Genomic DNA, 17,115 nt, shown 5'->3' with positions numbered 1-17,115 from the left:
ATGCCCCAAATTCCCGCAGGACATCATGGACAATGGAGTTCGGATTCACAGCCTGCTGGATACCATGGGGTCCACCAGGGGACGCTGCAGGGAGGCACAGGGATTTCTATTCTCCCTATACCCCGGAAGTACTTCCAAGTCACGGGAACAGAAGAACTGAAGTACTTCCGGGCTGAAGAAAAAGAAGAGTTTTCATCTGCTATGGAAACACATGGACTGAAGGACAGAAGCACTTCTGGGTCAAGGACTATAAAAAGGACTGTGGCAAACCCAGCAGGCTGAGCCGGAGTTGGGAGGATGTGCGACAGAGCTACTGGGTGGAGTGGAGGATTGGAGTATGATTTATTGATTTACTAGCCAACCCGCGGCGTAGCATACGCCGCATAATTATGTATTGATGGGTGAACACTTCCTGAACGATACAGTTGTTCAGATGGGGTGGGTTTGTGGATACCACTGTGAGTGAATGAAAAGATGGACGTCTGGAGAGAGCAACAATTGTCCGTGACTGAAAGCGAGATTGTCTGTGACGATGGAGGCCATGCTGGTGAAAGTTACTTCGTCGGTAGGGATAAGTTTCAGCACTTGTTCATTAAGGTGTAGCGAGTCTTCGTTGTTGACGCTTAATATAGCTTGCGTACTGAGTTGTTCCGGAGTCACAGATGAGAAACACTTTTTTAATGTCTTTTAAGCACAGGGAAAACAATGAAAATGTGAAGCATCAGTAATGTAATAAGGCACCAAGAAAAGTAACATTGCAATAATGCACGCTATGACCCTATCGCTGTAAACAGAAGTGAAAACAAAATCGAGCCCGGTACATTCTTTAACTGCCTTCCTACCTTATGAGTCCAGCCCCCTCTCTCTCCGGCTGCCTGTGTGTTTGTGCACACGTCTCTCTCTGGCGCTGCCTGTGTGTGTGTCGCACAGGAAATGCACAGGGAGAGACTGAACATGTACAAATCGAAAGGGAAACTGGCTTGTACGTGTACCGAGACGCTGCTTTCAGTAAGTACAATGCACACGCGTTTAATTTGTCGGCCACTTTTTGCCAGCCGTCTTTTCTGGTTTGGGCTGCTTTTGCAGTGTTACCGCTTGTGCATATTAAATCCTGAAATCCTTCGAGTAACTAATTAACTAACTAACACCCACCCACACACACACACAGCTTGTGTAGAAGGTCAGCTGCTGAGAGAACGTCTCGACTGTTGCAGGGCCTGCATCTGTGAAGCAGGTGAGACGCTAATGAAACAGAGGCACAGGGCTTATTGGTTTTTAAAGACTGCTTCCTTCATTGTGTTTTAACCTCAAGAGTGTTGGTGGGCGGGGAAACGTTTTCCGTGTTCCTGCAGGACCATCTAAGAAGACGCATGTTTGTCACAGATGCGAATTGCTGTATGTAGTGTGTAAAACAGTTTGCGATGTTGCACGCGGTCGTGTGTCGTAACCGAAAAGTCAACATGGCTCAGAGCTGCATGTGGACTGTAGCGCAGACAAACAGAAATGACGGCATGTTTTCCGAGGCGTCGCGTCCGAGTTGGTGGGCGTGGCTGTGCGAGTTTTCGTCGTATCCAATGGTCTTAGAGTTGGTGGGCGTGGCTCCTTCCTGCGTGCTTTCATAGGTGTCTTGCCCGCTCTGGCAGTGGCTTAGAGAATCCATATATGGCTCCTTCGTGCGTACTTTCATGGGTGTCTTGCCCGCTCTGGCAGCGGCTTAGAGAATTATATATATAGATTATTGAGTATTGTGGAGGTGGAGGTGATTTGCGCACATTTTGTAATAATAAATTAATTATTGGGACTTTTACCTGGTGTTTGGGCGTGTTGCCTGTGGGTTTGGAGGTGCAACAGCACCCCCTACTGAAACACTAGATATTGTTCCGGCTTTAAACTTTAAGTCGGAGACTTGTATATTGCCTAATTCGTGTTGCCATCAAGGAAAGGTAGTGTTTCTTCCAAATGAAGAGGTGTATCCACGAGAATTAAAAGTTTTATTGTTTGGTGAAAGTGAAATCCACATATGCAAGCTGCAGAGACATGAAGTTGCTGGTGCGTAGCGCAGGCAAGGGGGTTGGCAAGCAAAGCCCCCTAGTACATTTAAAATTAAAAAACAGGTGGGTTTGAATATTGTGCAACTCAGCTGAAGTGCTAGCCTTTCCCTGGCATTTAGAATTTTGGTTCTTTGTTTATTTGGTTTACGTCTGCCGTGTCACTGAGCAGAACAGCCACTGGGTAGCAGTGGGCACTGTCACTAGCCAACAAAATGATGGTGGTCCACTTTCTGAAAAACAATACTCCGATACATTTATCAGAGAAGATTTCTGCATTCATGCGACACCTAGCTGAAATGACAAAGCAGGAACATACTGGCCAATGTGAGAGAATGAAGGGGAACCAGGACAGTATGAAATTTATGCTTTTTATCAATTCCTCGACCTCAGAAACCCCAGAACAGCCACCTGAGTCTGAAAAAACTCTTCAGGAAGTGTAAAAAAATTAATAAACACCACCAATCACAACCATTTTCAGTTAATGACAGACATCATTTTATCCTGGTGAAGTGTGCCGAGTCTCTTATAGGAGGACACAAGGGAGGAATGTAAGAAGTGCAACAGTTGTTCATGCAGTTCTCATCTCCCTCTCTAGAATGGAGTAACGCCACCAGGATGAGGAGTAGCGCCACGTTTCCTGGCCAGGAAGAACAAAAATAGCATTCTGCAGGATGTGGTCGTCACTTGACCATCAGATGACACGGACAGCAGATGACTCTCCTACACCTGGCTTGTTGTCTTCAAGCAGGTGTCAAGACTGCCTCGAATCTGGTAAGGAGTCTAAATTCGTAAAGAGCTATCGGTAATTCTGTTTTATAGATGTCATTAGTGTTTTGAACTCATGCTAATTGGGGGGGGGGGGGGACAGGGGTGGTCAGTTGGCCTGATGACAAGAGTCTCCAAATCCTGACCTGCTCTTGTGACTCACCTGTGAGGTGAAAAAGCATATTTCACTTTCTATGTTCTCGTAGATATAATCCTCTTCACAGGAGAACCGACGAGTTCCTCCGCCGAATTCTGGCTTCACTGGCTTACACAGTCCCACCTCCTCTGCACCCCGCAGCAAACTGCCAGAAGGAAAAAAAAATGAGAATTAAAAAAGTTTCAAAGGTAAATAATAAAAGAAGGAGATACAAAAGGGCTGATCTGCCTGATGATTAAAAAAGACTTCTTAAAAGGAAGGATGAGGACTTTTTTAATTCAGTTCTTCCATTCTGGAAAAATTCCACTCTAATTTTAGGCCCATCCAAATGGCTTCTGAGCATTGCTGTTTGGGTCATAAGGTCAAGGTGCATCTGCTTCCCTTAGCGGTGGTCAATTCATTGATTGGAAAAGTTCCTAAAAATAAATCATAATCTGTCCAAGCACAACAATTGAATGTTTCCTTTTCAAAGACCCATTCATCAACAAAGCCCTGACAGAAATTCAAGTGTTGCTTTAGGCCTCAGTGCCCATCGTTCATTTTCAAAGCTGAATTTCAAACATAATCCAAGGTGATTTCCTTGAACAGACCCAGAGAGACACTGGTCAACCGATTGCAAAATAGGAACAATTTTTACGTAAACAGGCACTTCAGCCTAACACCCCTATTTGCCTGTCCTACTTGCCCAATATCATCAATTTTGGTTTTCAACGTCTCCAACGTCATGCTGTCTACCACACTGCTCAGTAACTTATTCAACATGTCTGTGGTCCTCTGGGTGATGGAAAATATTCTAATGTTAGTGAGAAATTTATCCTTAACAGGTTTTCATCAAGTTTCTCTCTTATTGAATCAGCTGGGATCCGTCATACTAAACCCCTTCATAAACACATCAATCAAGTCCTCCATTAATCTGCACTGCTTGAAACTGAAAAGATTTGGCTCCTACACTCTGTCTTTGCAGCTCATACCTCTCAATCCTGTAATCAGCCTGGTCGCTCTCCTCAGGACTTTCTCTAGGGCTATTATGTCTTTTTTTGTAATATTGGGACCAAAAGTGCACACAGTACTCCAGATGATAGGTCAGATCAGGTCAGGTTAGGGAGCATGCTCTTGCCGCACCCACCACATGATGAAACAGCTCGGAAACCCCCAGGCAGACAAGTGGTCCAGTCTCACCTTTTGGAAATGACCACCTATCTGCCACAGCCAGGTGTTTACGTGGCCTGGTCCAGCCACTTGGGTTCTCAATGAAACAGCTCGGATCCTGGTTGGCAACCCCCCAGGCAGACACGTGGTGCAGTCCCACCCCCCAGAAATGACCAGCCAAGTGTTGTGTGGGCATCCCCTTGGCCTGGTCCAGCTGCCCAGATCCTCAACAATGTGGGTCCTGTGAGCCAGATCATCCTCGGGTAATCGTGCCACATGGCCGTAGTGCCGTAACTGACGCTCCCTCACAATGCAGGTAATGTGCCTCATTCCAACCTCCATGAGCAACACAAAGTCAAACCAGCGGTACCCAAGGACCCTCCAAAGAGACACAGTTCTGAAGGAGTCCAGCCTTCATCTCAGGTCACTGGATAGCATCCATGCCTCACAACCATATAGCAAGACAGGCAGCACCAGGACTCTAAAGACTTGGACCTTCAACCTTTTGCAGAGATATTGGGAGCGCCACACACCCCTTTTACAGTGACCTCATGACCCCCTCCCTATGCTCTCCCAATCCGTCTACTGACTTCATAGGAAGAGTCACCAGAGACATGAAAGTCACTGCCGAGGTAAGTAAATCTCTCGACAAGGTCAACACTCACTCCGCAGACAGACACACTGCTGATGGCCGTGCCCAAGAGGTCATTAAAGGCCTGGATGTTGATTTTTATCAGGACACTCGCACGTCCAGACACTCAGACTTCTCGCTCAGTCTCTCAAGCACCCCGATCAGAGCCTCCATCAACTCTGCGATTCTGAGTCTAAAAGGATGGACGGATATTTATAAAAATAAATTGCTGCTACCTTTACCGTTGACCAAAGATGCTCTCGTTCTAATTTTAATATCCGAGCATAAAAGGTATGCTTTACATGGCAGGCTTATTCCTGGAGGGTTTCTCAGGTGTCACAAGCAACATCAAGGAGACATTCCAGGAGAAATGTGGCACCGCTTTACCGGTTTTATGGCCAAACGTGTTTTGATTGGACCACTACAAAAAAGGGAAATGGCACAGAGTGTCTTACACAAGAGGCCACAGTCTGGCTAGTCTCTCAGAACCTTCTGCTGAAAAACAACACTACAGCATGATGCTGCCACCATTGTATTGCACAGATGATGACCTGGGCCTGATGATTGAGGCCATACTGTTCAGTCTTGGATTCATTAGATCAGAGAGTCTTGCTTCTCGTTATCTGAGAGTCCTTTAGGAGCCTCTATGCAAAACCCAAGCAGGCTTTCATGTGTAGGTTGGCCATTCTGCCATAAAGCTCAGATTAGTGGAGTATCACAATGGTGGTTGTTCTTCTGGAAGTTTCTCCACACCATTTTTCTGAAGCTCAGGTAGAGTAACCATGAGATTGCTGGTCACGTTTCTTACCAAAGCCCTTCTTCCCCTATTGATCAGTATGGCCCAGGCAGCCAGCTCATGGATGTTTCAAACTTTTTTTGTTTAAGGATTATGAAGGCCACTGTGCTTTTGGGAACCGTCAAATTCAGAGGTCAGCGTAAATGATACTTCCACCCAGGACCAAAGTGAATGAGGAAGTGTGTGAGCGTATATCCAGCAAAGGATGGGGGTCACACCTGAGGAGAATTTCGCCCTTGTATGTCTTCATACTGTTGCTTCATACATTAATGTGGCCAGTTAGGTGGACAAGTACGAGAGATGTACAAAATGTTTCTGCACCATTGCAGACTTCTGAGAGTGTCGGTTGGATTTTTAGTCGACGTCTTGCTCTGATTTTTAGTTTGGAGGGATGGCTTGTTCTAGTAAGAGTCTGGTGATGTGATGAACCTTCCACTTGTTGATGATGGATCCCACAGTCCTTAACGGGACATTCTTGATATTTTTTTCTAGCCATTTCCTGCCTTGTGCATTTCAATGAGTTTGTTTCTCATATCAGATGATGCTGCTTTGTCTTCATTGTTTGCAGTGACAGTCTCACATCAGCTGATGCTCCTTTGTCTTCATTGTTTGCAGTGACAGTCAAACAAAGACTACATCCTTACAAAGGGGGCTTTTTACGAGGGATGTTCAAAAAGTTTCTGCACTTTTATATTTTTGTTAGAAACGGTGAAGGCAGGAGGAAAAGTAATTGGTCCGGTTGGAGAGTGTCATGTGACTAGTGCTGTCTGGCAAACTGGCTGCCCTTGCAGTTTAGTATAAGAGTTGTCACCTTGTGGTGAAGATGGCTGCACCAAAGAGGAACAGTGTTCTGTCATACGCTTCTTGTAGGCAGAGGGTGTGCCAGGAGCACAGATTCATCTCCACATGTGTGCTCAGTATGGGCATAAAGTCCTCTCTCGTAGAGTCATCTATGAGTGGATTGAAATGTTCGAAAATGGCCATACTAGTGTGATGGAGGCCGAGCACTTTGGATGTCCATCTACATGTGATGATGAAGTGAAAACAGTGGTGCATCAGTGACTATGCGATCAACCAAAAACATTTTTTGCTGATGGCATTTAAAAGTTGGTACGACGCTGGGAAAATTGCATCACAGAATAAGGTGACTATGTAGAAAAATGATGTCATTTGTTTCTGAAATTCTTAAGAAATAGAGTTAAAAAAAGTGCGGAAACTTTTTGAACACCCCTCGTAGATACAGTCATATGAAAAAGTTTGGGACCCCCTCTCAGCCTGCATAATAATTGACTCTTCTTTCAACAAAAAAGATAACAGTGGTATGTCTTTCATTTCCTAGGAGTACTGCGGTGTTTTCTGAACAAAGATTTTTACTGAAGCAGTATTTAGTTGTATGAAATTAAATCAAATGTGAAAAACTGGCTGTGCACAAATGTGGGTCCCCTTGTCATTGTGCTGATTTGAATGCCTGTCACTGCTCAATGCTGATTACTTGGTGTGATGAGCTCATTAAGCCTTGAACTTCATAGACAGCTGTGTCCCATCATGAGATATAAAGGTATTTAAGGTGGTCAATGACAAGTTGTGCTTCCTTCCCTTTGACTCTCCTCTGAAGAGGGACAGCATGGGATCCTCAAAGCAACTCTCCAAAGATCTGCAAACAAAGATTGTTGAGTCTCCTGGTTTAGGGGAAGGCTACAAAAAGCCATCTCAGAGGTTTAAACTGTCAGTTTCTGTAACTGTAAGGAATGGAATCAGGAAATGGAAGGCCACAGGCACAGTTGCTGTTACACCCAGCAGGTCTGGCAGGCCAAGAAAAATCCAGGAGCAGCATATGAACAGGATTGTGAGAATGGTGACAGACAACCCACAGATCACCTCCAAAGACCTGCAAGAACATCTTGCTGCAGATGGTGTATCTGGACATCGTTCTACATTTCAGCACAATTTGCACAAAGAACATCTGTATGGCAGGGTGACGAGAAAGAAGCCCTTTCTGCACTCACACCACAAACAGAGCCGCTTGTTGTATGCCAATGCTCATTTAGACAAGCCAGATTCATTTTGGAACAAAGTGCTTTGGACTGATGAGACAGAAATGGAGTTATTCGGTTAGAACAAAAAGCGCTTTGCATGGCGGAAGAAGAACACCGCATTCCAAGAAAAACACCTGCTGCCTGCTGTCAAATTTGCTGGAGGTTCCATCATGCTGTGGGGCTGTGTGGCTAGTTCAGGGACTGGGGCCCTTGTTAAAGTCGAGGGTCGGATGAATTCAACCCAATATCAACAAATTCTTCAGGATAATGTTCAAGCATCAGTCACAAAGTTGAAGTTACTCGGGAGTTGGATATTCCAGCAAGACAATGACCCAAAACACAGTTGGAAATCTACAAAGGCATTCATGCAGAGGGAGAAGTACAATGTTCTGGAATGGCCGTCACAGTCACCCGACTTGAATATCATCAAACATCTATGGGATGATTTGAAGCAGGCTGTCCATCAAATTGAACTGAACTGGAGAGATTTTGTATGAAGAATGGTCAACAATACCTCCATCCAGAATGCAGACACTCATCAGAGGTTATAGGAGGACAGCGTCTAGAGGCTGTTAGATTTGAAAAAGGAGGCTCAACTAAGTATTGATGTCATATCTCTGTTGGGGTGCCCACATTTATGCACCTGTCTAATTTTGTTATGATGCATATTGCATATTTTCTGTTAATCCAATAAACTTAATGTCATTGCTGAAATCCTACTGTTTCCATAAGGCATGTCAGGTATTAAAAGGAAGTTGCTACTTTGAAAGCTCAGCCAATGATAAACAAAAATCCAAAGAATTAAGAGGGGTTCCCAGTTTTTTTCATATAACTGTAGCTATGGGAATGGATGATTATTTTTGGCCCCATAGACCTGAAAAAAACCCTCATATTTTGTGCAGGAAATTATAACCTTATGATGAAGAATAAACTGATAAGTGTCTTCAGCACAAATGATCAGAAAGACTTGAAGATGTGTGTGCCATATTAACCGACCTCAGGGGTCCACCCACTAATGGTGTTGTGTCTCAGCCAGGGAGCTCAAATTCATGGTTAACTTCTCTTTACTTCATTTTATGTTGTTTCTTTTAGGTTTTTGTCTGTGCATTATAAGCCGCCAGGAACAGCCTCTGCCCTGTAAGACTGGAGGGTCGTCCACGGTTCCAGGTGGTTCATTTTGAATTTGCTTGGGAGTTTTGTGTTTCTAATGTAGTTCTCTGCTTTTTGGGGATTTATTGGATTTTTGACTATTTTGCTTTGTGCTTTGACTCTTATTGAGATTTTGTGTTGGGACTTCTTCGCCTTGGATTGCCCTTGCTGACAACTCCTTTTGGCCTTGTGTGCTCCACGGAGCTTCATGTATTTACTCTTGAAATAAGTCTTGTTATTCAATAAAGATTTGATTCTTGACCTTATTACTAGCCAGGGGTTTGGTGGTGACATTATCGCAAATGTTTTGGAACTCTTTAGCGTTTGGGACTCCTAGTCTACGACAAACGGGATACGAGTGATCAAAGCTACAGCATTTCACAAAACTTAGAACAATTGGGGATTGGTGATATCGGCCTGTTGCTTTATGCCAGTCCAAGGTTGCTGATCACAAACATGATAATATTTTTGATGTTTTATTTTTCACAGGTGGTCCTAGCCCTCAAATTTCAAATATAAACATGTAGGGTATTGTTCTCGATTGTCAAAGTTGGTGATTATAAATATGAGGTTATTGCTGACCCTTTACTAGGATCTAGCCACCTATGGACCCCTCTCAGAGGTGAAAAATACAAACTTCTATTACAATCTTATATGTAAAGCAGACTGTAACAATCTTGCGGTTATGTATGTATGTTATCATCCAGTTGATGATTAGTAATCACAAGGGGGCACCAGAGAGCCCCAGACACAGCAATACAGTACATAATACTTGTATAAGAATATAAATACAATAAAGAGTTTTTATTCCACAAAGCACCTTCCAATGAACACTTCTCCGACAATTAGCCACAGTCTTATGTGTAAAGCAGACTGTAACAATCTTACTGTCTTGTATGTTTGTTATCATCCAGTCGATGCTCTGAACGTTTCTGGTGTGCTCCATAAAAGCAACCAACAGTTTTATAATTAAAAATCCGTAGTATTATTTGTTTGTCGTTTAATGTTTGTTTTTGTTTACTATATTTTCATCTTGCATTATTCTTATTGTAACAATGTTGTAGTGGTAATAGAATTAAATCAACCTAATAATAATATTAATTTAATTGACTATTTTTTTTTGTCGTCAAAAATTCTGCATGTAAAAACTTACTACACCACAAAACAAAAATGAATATGTTAAGTTGTGTTCTTTTTAATTATATTTTTCTCAAACAATTAAAAAAAAACAACTTTATTTTCCTCCCGGGCAATACTGGGTATTTCAGCTAGTTGAGAATATTTAAATGTTCAAAATTTAAACTGAAGCGGACATTTTAATATTTCAAATATCTGCTGCAACTGTTCTTGTTTATTATGTATTTCTACCTCATGAAATGTTTCTTATAAGCTATCATATTTTCCCCCGGCTTTTGTTCAGTTGTGGTTCTTGTCTGTTGTGTTTAATTTATTTATGTTTCTTTTATTTATAATGTACATTTTTCCCTGTGTGTATTGGGAAAGGGGTGTGGCCTAGGTCATGACCCTTGTGTTTTGTGGGTGGTTCCCCAAGGGGTGAAGCCATCTGCCAATCACCAGCAGGAACAACCCTCCACCCTATTTAAGGGAGGGCCTTCCACAATTCCTTTCAAACATGCTAAGGTGTGGAGAGTTACTGTAAGTTTTGGTTATTAACTTTTGATTTTCTGGATTTTGAACATGTGCTCTGTTTTTTGATTACATCTCTGGATTTTGTATTGGGACTGTGTTTATTTATTTTTGAGCCACTGCTCTGTTTTCTACTATAGTTTTTGGATTCGGGACTTGTTTGCTGTATTGCCTTGCCTCTTCAGGCAGCCTCTTGTGTTCATTCGGAGCCTGGTGCTTGTCTTTATAAAAACAAACCTTTCATTTGTTTTTTTTTTAGTAAATATTTCCTTCCTTTGGGGTTTCTGTGTCAGGGTTTTTGATGGTGTTTTTCCGCTTCTAGTGGGCATCCTTTGAATGTGTTTTGTTATCTGTGCTTTCGGGACTCCCCAGTTTCATGGCATGAGCACTCCAAAATATGGCGACTTATACTAATTAAAACTTTTTCTATATTTATATGTCATTGTTCAGATATTTTACTTTTGAGGATTTGCATTCTGTGGGTGGAGCCTCATGAGATGCCTCCCCCTCTGAAGTCATTGCTGAAGGACCGCCCTCAGACTAGAAATTCTGGCACTTGGATTTTCTGTTAGTTTGTTTTTATTAATTTTTTTCTTTGTGAATTTTTGCTTTGTTCTTCAGATTTGGCTTTAGGATTATGGACTGTTGTTATTTGTTGTGGTTGCCTTGTTTAATATTAATAATAATAATAATAGTAATACTGCGGTGGGTACCCTGCCCAGGATTGTTTCCTGCCTTGTGCCCTGTGTTGGCTGGAATTGGCTCCAGCAGACCCCCTTGACCCTGTGTTCGGATTCAGCGGGTTAGAAAATGGATGGATGGATAATAGTAATAATAATAATTCCTTACATTTATATAGCACTTTTCTCACTGTTTGCCTTATTTTTGTTTTTATTGCCTTGCCTGTTGTCCATCTACTTTATTTATTATTATAGTTTATTATTTAATTTTCATCTACAGTACATTAAAGATACTCTGATTTGTGGTGTTCTTACACCAGAGGTTTACAGTCATCCTTTCCTGTTAAGGGAATTTTTGAGATTTTTTTCTTTATTTTACCTTAAGAAACCTTGCCCCATGTCAAGAGAAAGATCTAGCTTGAGATCGCTGGAGCTCTGTGATGCAGGACCTCTGATGAACAGCCAAGCAGAAAGTCAATACAACCAAAACGTGAGCCCAAAACGTAGTAGAGAGGACAAAGGAAAATGATCTTAACTAGGAAATCTTAAGCAAAGAAACGCACACAAAAAAGTCTTTAGAGGAATCTCAGATGACCAGGAAGTACATGGTAATGACCTTTTGTAGTGATGACCTGATTACATCAAAGGTTACAACCTTTGTTCATCCTTCGATGGCCACCATCCATGCAAAACTATATAAAGAATGTATAAAACCCATAAAAAATCAAAATTGCATCAGAAAAGCCATGAATACATTGTTCTGACTCAGCAGTGAAAAACCTTCATGTGAAGGGGTCACAAGATGAAGCAAAGCCAAAAAACATGTGCAGGGTAATCACCAGAGAGTCAAAGGGATCTGTCGACCAGCCCAAAATGTTAAACAAAAATCAAAAGTCGTTAGCCATAAAAACATTAACAGAATTTATTTAGAGAATTGCACACCAAACGGTAAAACAATCCAAGCTTGGATAAGGAAGAAATGCATGTGATGTCCGTTTAGCCGGTCATGCCGAAGAAGTCACATGAAATTTAGCAGGGAAAATTACTCAGGCAATGGCCAATGCAAAAGTCACAAAATGGCGATTCCCTTAAGAATCCAAAATGGCACCGTGGAAAGACGAGAAAAAAAATTGCAATTTTTTTACGAATAAAGATAGAAATAACAAATGCCAAAACTGAAATCCTTAATTTCAAAATCCTGTTTAGAAGTCCAGAAGTCCAAAAAAATCTTAAGAAAAGGCACAGAAAATGAATAAAATACACCAATCATAAAAAATGATGCACTGGAAGAGCATCAATGACAGGTGAGACATTCCACAAAACAAGTGATGAACTATGTTTATAGACAAGATACAGTGATCCCTCGCTATATCGTGCTTCGTCTTGCGCGTCTTCACTCCATCGAGGATTTTAAATGTAAGCATATGTGAATATATATCGCGGATTTTTCACTGCTTCGCGGATGTCTGCGGTCTACAGTACGTGTGCTTCCTCAGTTGATTTGCCCATTTGAATTCAAACAAGGGACGCATTTGAATTCAAACAAGGGATGCTATTGGCGGATGGCTGAGAAGCTACCCAATCAGAGCACGCGGTTAAGCTCCTGGATGCTGTACTAACTCTCAAGCGTCTCGTGACCATTCTACGAATGGCAAAAGATCTCCAGACATCAGTTGAAGAATGGGACCCACAAATGATTCGTTCTTTGCAATTTAAAAATGCTTTTAGCGGCACCACGTATGTGTATAGGAACCTTTTTACACAAATGAAAAAGCAGCGCCAGCAACTGCCCATCACGATGTTCCTTACACGCAAAACACTGCCTAGTACGCCTTCAGTGGAAGAAGACGACGGCGGTGCTACACAATCGCCTGAAGAGGCTCCTTTAGAACAGCTGTGACAGTGTAGTAAATGTCATCGTTATCTGACAAGTTGGTGAGTACCCAAAACTATTTTTCTATGTACTTAGTACATGTATGTACGTTTATTGTAACTATGCACACATTTTATACAATTTTTTCCTTGCATTGTTGGTATTTATTGCCGGTGGCCTGTCTATCATAATGGCTGTAACAAATGTGATATCGGAGACGCTCTACAGTATCTTTAAAATAACATTTTGGTTTTATGTACAGCATTTACATGTTATAGATTTTTCACGTATTTTTATATTACCTACTCAATTACAATATGTTTAAAACTGTATTACGTATTAAATAAAACTCCTCAATGATATACGATACGTATGTTTGTGAGTAGTATATAAACTGTGTTTACATACATAATTTCAACGAATCTTACCTAATAACTAAGAGAATATAAAGGGTTTATGCTGTATAACTGTACGGGGAATATTTATAAACCAAGTGGGAGAGTTTATAAGGACTTAAAATATATAAAAATAACCATATAAACATATGGTTTCTACTTCTCGGATTTTCTTATTTCGCGGGTGGCTCTGGAATGCAACCCCCGCGATGGAGGAGGGATTACTGTATATAAACACTAAAACAAAATTAATTACGAGAAAGTAAAACAGAGAAAAAATACCTAAAATAATCATAAACATGTATAACTCCTGACTCTAACTTATAGAATATCCCTGACCATCATAGGATAATCAAGTCTTCATGACTGACCATAGGAATGTTGATAAAGTCCACAGAAGGAGGTAGAGACTTGTGAAAAGGAAAATGGTGTGTGGCACCTCATATGTTATGATGTCAAGTCAAAGCATACCAAAGGCCTAAATCCTTAATGAAGGCCCAGTTATTCACACATTAAATACACAAAAAGGAAAAGCTCCAAAAAGGGAGAGGACAAACTTCCAAAACCTCTGGCCGAAGGAGTAAATCTGTTCATTATTATAAACAAAACCAAGATTCCAACAAAAGAATACAAAAAGACAAAAGATATGACTCTCAAAATCAGCTAAGGACACGTCTTTACATTAAACGCATCCAAACGTTTTCCTCTGCATTAAAATCTGGTGGCAGAACAGACAGAAAACGAGAAGTGTGAATATCATCTTGGAGGGGTCTAAGGCCCACTTCATGTCCTCAAAGACATTGTTATTAACGACAAAGTGTGTTGAGCTACCCTATAACTCGAGTTTCCAGGCGCGGTACATGAATATAAAAATAATGCAACAAAAACTCACTTTTCATAAGTGGCCGTGACAAAGAAAGCATAGACACGTGTGTGTTTGTGGTGCCGGATCTGGATGATGAGCTCTGGAATTCCCAGCCGTATGTGGTTCAGCAGCCATAGCAGCGTGTGGTCATCTGTCGTATCTGTAAGTTGGAGGTCAAGAGTAAAAAACACACAATGGGAAAAATTTGCAAATATTAACAATAATGAATGGAACAAGTGCAAGGCGTTTATCAAAGATACCCCTATTACCCGAGCTAAAATGTCTTTGCTGTCTTGAAGGCTGCTTCTTATTCTTTTGCTTTTGTCCTCACAATAAAACCAACATCACATGACAGGGCTTGACATGGGGAGTGGGTCAAAGGTACCAACTGCAGTTACTGGATGTTATTTCCTCTGATGTGTCAAACTCATATGAACCTGAGTCACAGGAGGACTGAACACTCGATTCCTGCACGACCTTCTGTCATTGTTCCAAATCTTATATTGAGCTGTAAAGTTTCCATTAGATCACCTACTTTTGACATTCAAAGAATGTGGAGCCCACTGAAATAAGAATACAAAAGGCTCAGCTCTTTTCATTTTTCCTCATCACTCATCACCTGTAGCCCTGCAATCAGCCTAGTTGCTCTTCTCTGAACCTTTCCTTGTGCTGCTGTGTCCTTTTTGTAGCCTGGAGACCCAAACTGCACACAAGACTCAAGATGAGGCCTCACCAGTGTGTTATAAAGACTTGAGCAGAACCACCTGTGACTTGTACTCCACACGTCAAGGCGCTATATAACCTGACATTCTGTTAGCCTTCTTAATGGCTTCTGGAAGTTGATAGTATTGAGTCCACTACAACTCCTAAATCCTTCTCATGAGGTGTACTTTCAATTTTCCGACCGCCTATTGTGTATTCAAACCTTGCAATTTTACTTTCTACATTTATAATTTTACATTTACTGACATTAAATTTCATTGTCCAAGATCTGCCCAAGCCTGTATGCTGTCCCAAGTCCTCCTGTAATGATATAACGGATTCCACATTATCTGCTAATCCATCATATCTTGGTATCTGCTAACTTAACCAGCTTGTTACTTATATTCCTATCTAAATCATTTAAATATATTAAAAATATCAGCGGCCCTAGCACTGTCCCCTGTTGGACACCACTCTTAACTTCACTTAATTCTGACGAGGTTCCTCACACCATCACCATCTGCTTTCTGTGTCTGAGCCAATTCTGCACCTATCTACACACATCACCCTGAACTCCCAGTTCTTTTAGTTTGATGCCCACCCTCTCATGTGGCACCCTATCAAATGCTTTCTGAAAGTCCAGAGAAAAATATCATGAGCTCCACTTTGATCGTATCCTTTTATTGCTGCCTCATAGAATTCCAGCATGTTGGTCTTAACCCAAGCTCACTGTTTAGTAAAACTCCTGTTCTTGCCAGGTGTTGCTCAGTCTTTTCCTTAATAATTCGTTACATTAATTTTCCTGTGATGCACGTTAAGCTTACTGATCTATAACTCCTTGGTCACCCTTTTTATATAATGGGATAATATTTGACATTTTTCAGTCTTTAAAAATTTCCTCAATGAGAACTGACTCCCTAAAATTCAGTGTCATGTGTTTCATTCTAACCATCCTTTTAATTACCCCTCATGGACCCCGTGATCGTCAGAGGTGACTGTGTGCAGAGGGTGCAGACCTATAAATACCTGGGAGTGCAGCTGGATGATAAATTGGACTGGACTGCCAATACTGATGCTTTGTGCAAGAGAGGACAGAGCCGACTATACTTCCTTAGAAGGCTGGCGTCCTTCAACATCTGCAATAAGATCCTGCAGATGTTCTATCAGACGGTTGTGGTGAGCGCCCTCTTCTACCCGGTGGTGTGCTGGGGAGGCAGCATTAAGAAGAAGGACGCCTCACGCCTGGACAAACTGGTGAGGAAGGCAGGCTCTATTGTAGGCATGGAGCTGGACAGTTTGACATCTGTGGTGGAGCGACGGGCGCTGAGCAGACTCCTATCAATTATGGAGAATCCACTGCATCCACTGAACAGGATCATCTCCAGACAGAGGAGCAGCTTCAGCGACAGACTGCTGTCACCATCCTGCTCCACTGACAGACTGAGGAGATCGTTCCTCCACCACACTATGCGACTCTTTAATTCCACCCAGGGGGGTAAACGTTAACATTATACAAAGTTACTGTCTGTTTTTACCTGCATTTTTATTACTCTTTAATTTAATATTGTTGTTTGTATCAGTATGTTGCTGCTGGAGTATGTGAATTTCCCCTTAGGATTAATAAAGTATCTATCTATCTATCTATCTATCTATCTATCTATCTATCTATCTATCTATCTATCTATCTATCATGTGGCATGTTGGCTGGATATGACTGTTGTTGATCAGCAAAAGTGTTTTTCACAGCTGATTTGTTCACCTGGGGGCCTTGTTCTCCAAAGTCTTCTCTGAAAATTTCTCATGCGGCCATCAAACATCACCTTTTTTTTTTCTCTGCGCCCCATAATGCTTTGCAATGCCAGCGTGACATCACAGAGCTGTAGCAGATCTATCTATCTAATTAGTAACCAGCTTTTGCTGCTAATTTACTAGTTTTGCTTTAATTGTAAATGGCTTGCATTTGAAGGTGCTAACCCCCTGAATGGGCGGCACGGTGGCACAGTGGTAGCGCTGCTGCCTCGCAGTTAGGAAACCCGGGTTCGATTCTCTGCGTGGAGTTTGCATGTTCTCCCCGTGTCTGCGTGGGTTTCCTCCCACTTTCCAAAGACATGCAGGTTAGGTGCATTGACGATTCTAAATTGTCCCTAATGTGTGTGCTTGGTGTGTGTGTGTGTGTGTGCCCTGTGGTGGTCTGGCGCCCTGCCCGGGGTTTGTATCCT

At 41.9% G+C, this 17,115-nt stretch overlaps 1 protein-coding gene across 1 annotated transcript in view; it reads right to left on the bottom strand.

Moving 5' to 3' along the window:
* ano8b (anoctamin 8b) overlaps positions 1 to 17,115 on the bottom strand; it is a 159,001-nt gene that overhangs the window by 90,389 nt on the left and 51,497 nt on the right. Inside the window, exons 3-4 of the mRNA XM_028816572.2 lie at positions 14,222 to 14,354; positions 2,980 to 3,118 (exon numbers count right to left, since the gene is read on the bottom strand). Coding sequence (XP_028672405.2) covers positions 2,980 to 3,118; positions 14,222 to 14,354 — 272 coding nt within the window. The remainder of the gene's footprint in view (positions 1 to 2,979; positions 3,119 to 14,221; positions 14,355 to 17,115) is intronic.

The sequence above is a fragment of the Erpetoichthys calabaricus genome, chromosome 12 (genome assembly GCF_900747795.2).
Source record: "Erpetoichthys calabaricus chromosome 12, fErpCal1.3, whole genome shotgun sequence".
NCBI classification, from domain to species: Eukaryota; Metazoa; Chordata; class Cladistia; order Polypteriformes; family Polypteridae; genus Erpetoichthys; species Erpetoichthys calabaricus.
The sequence above is the reverse complement of the archived record's forward strand: the minus strand, read 5'-3'. Positions and strand labels throughout refer to the sequence as shown.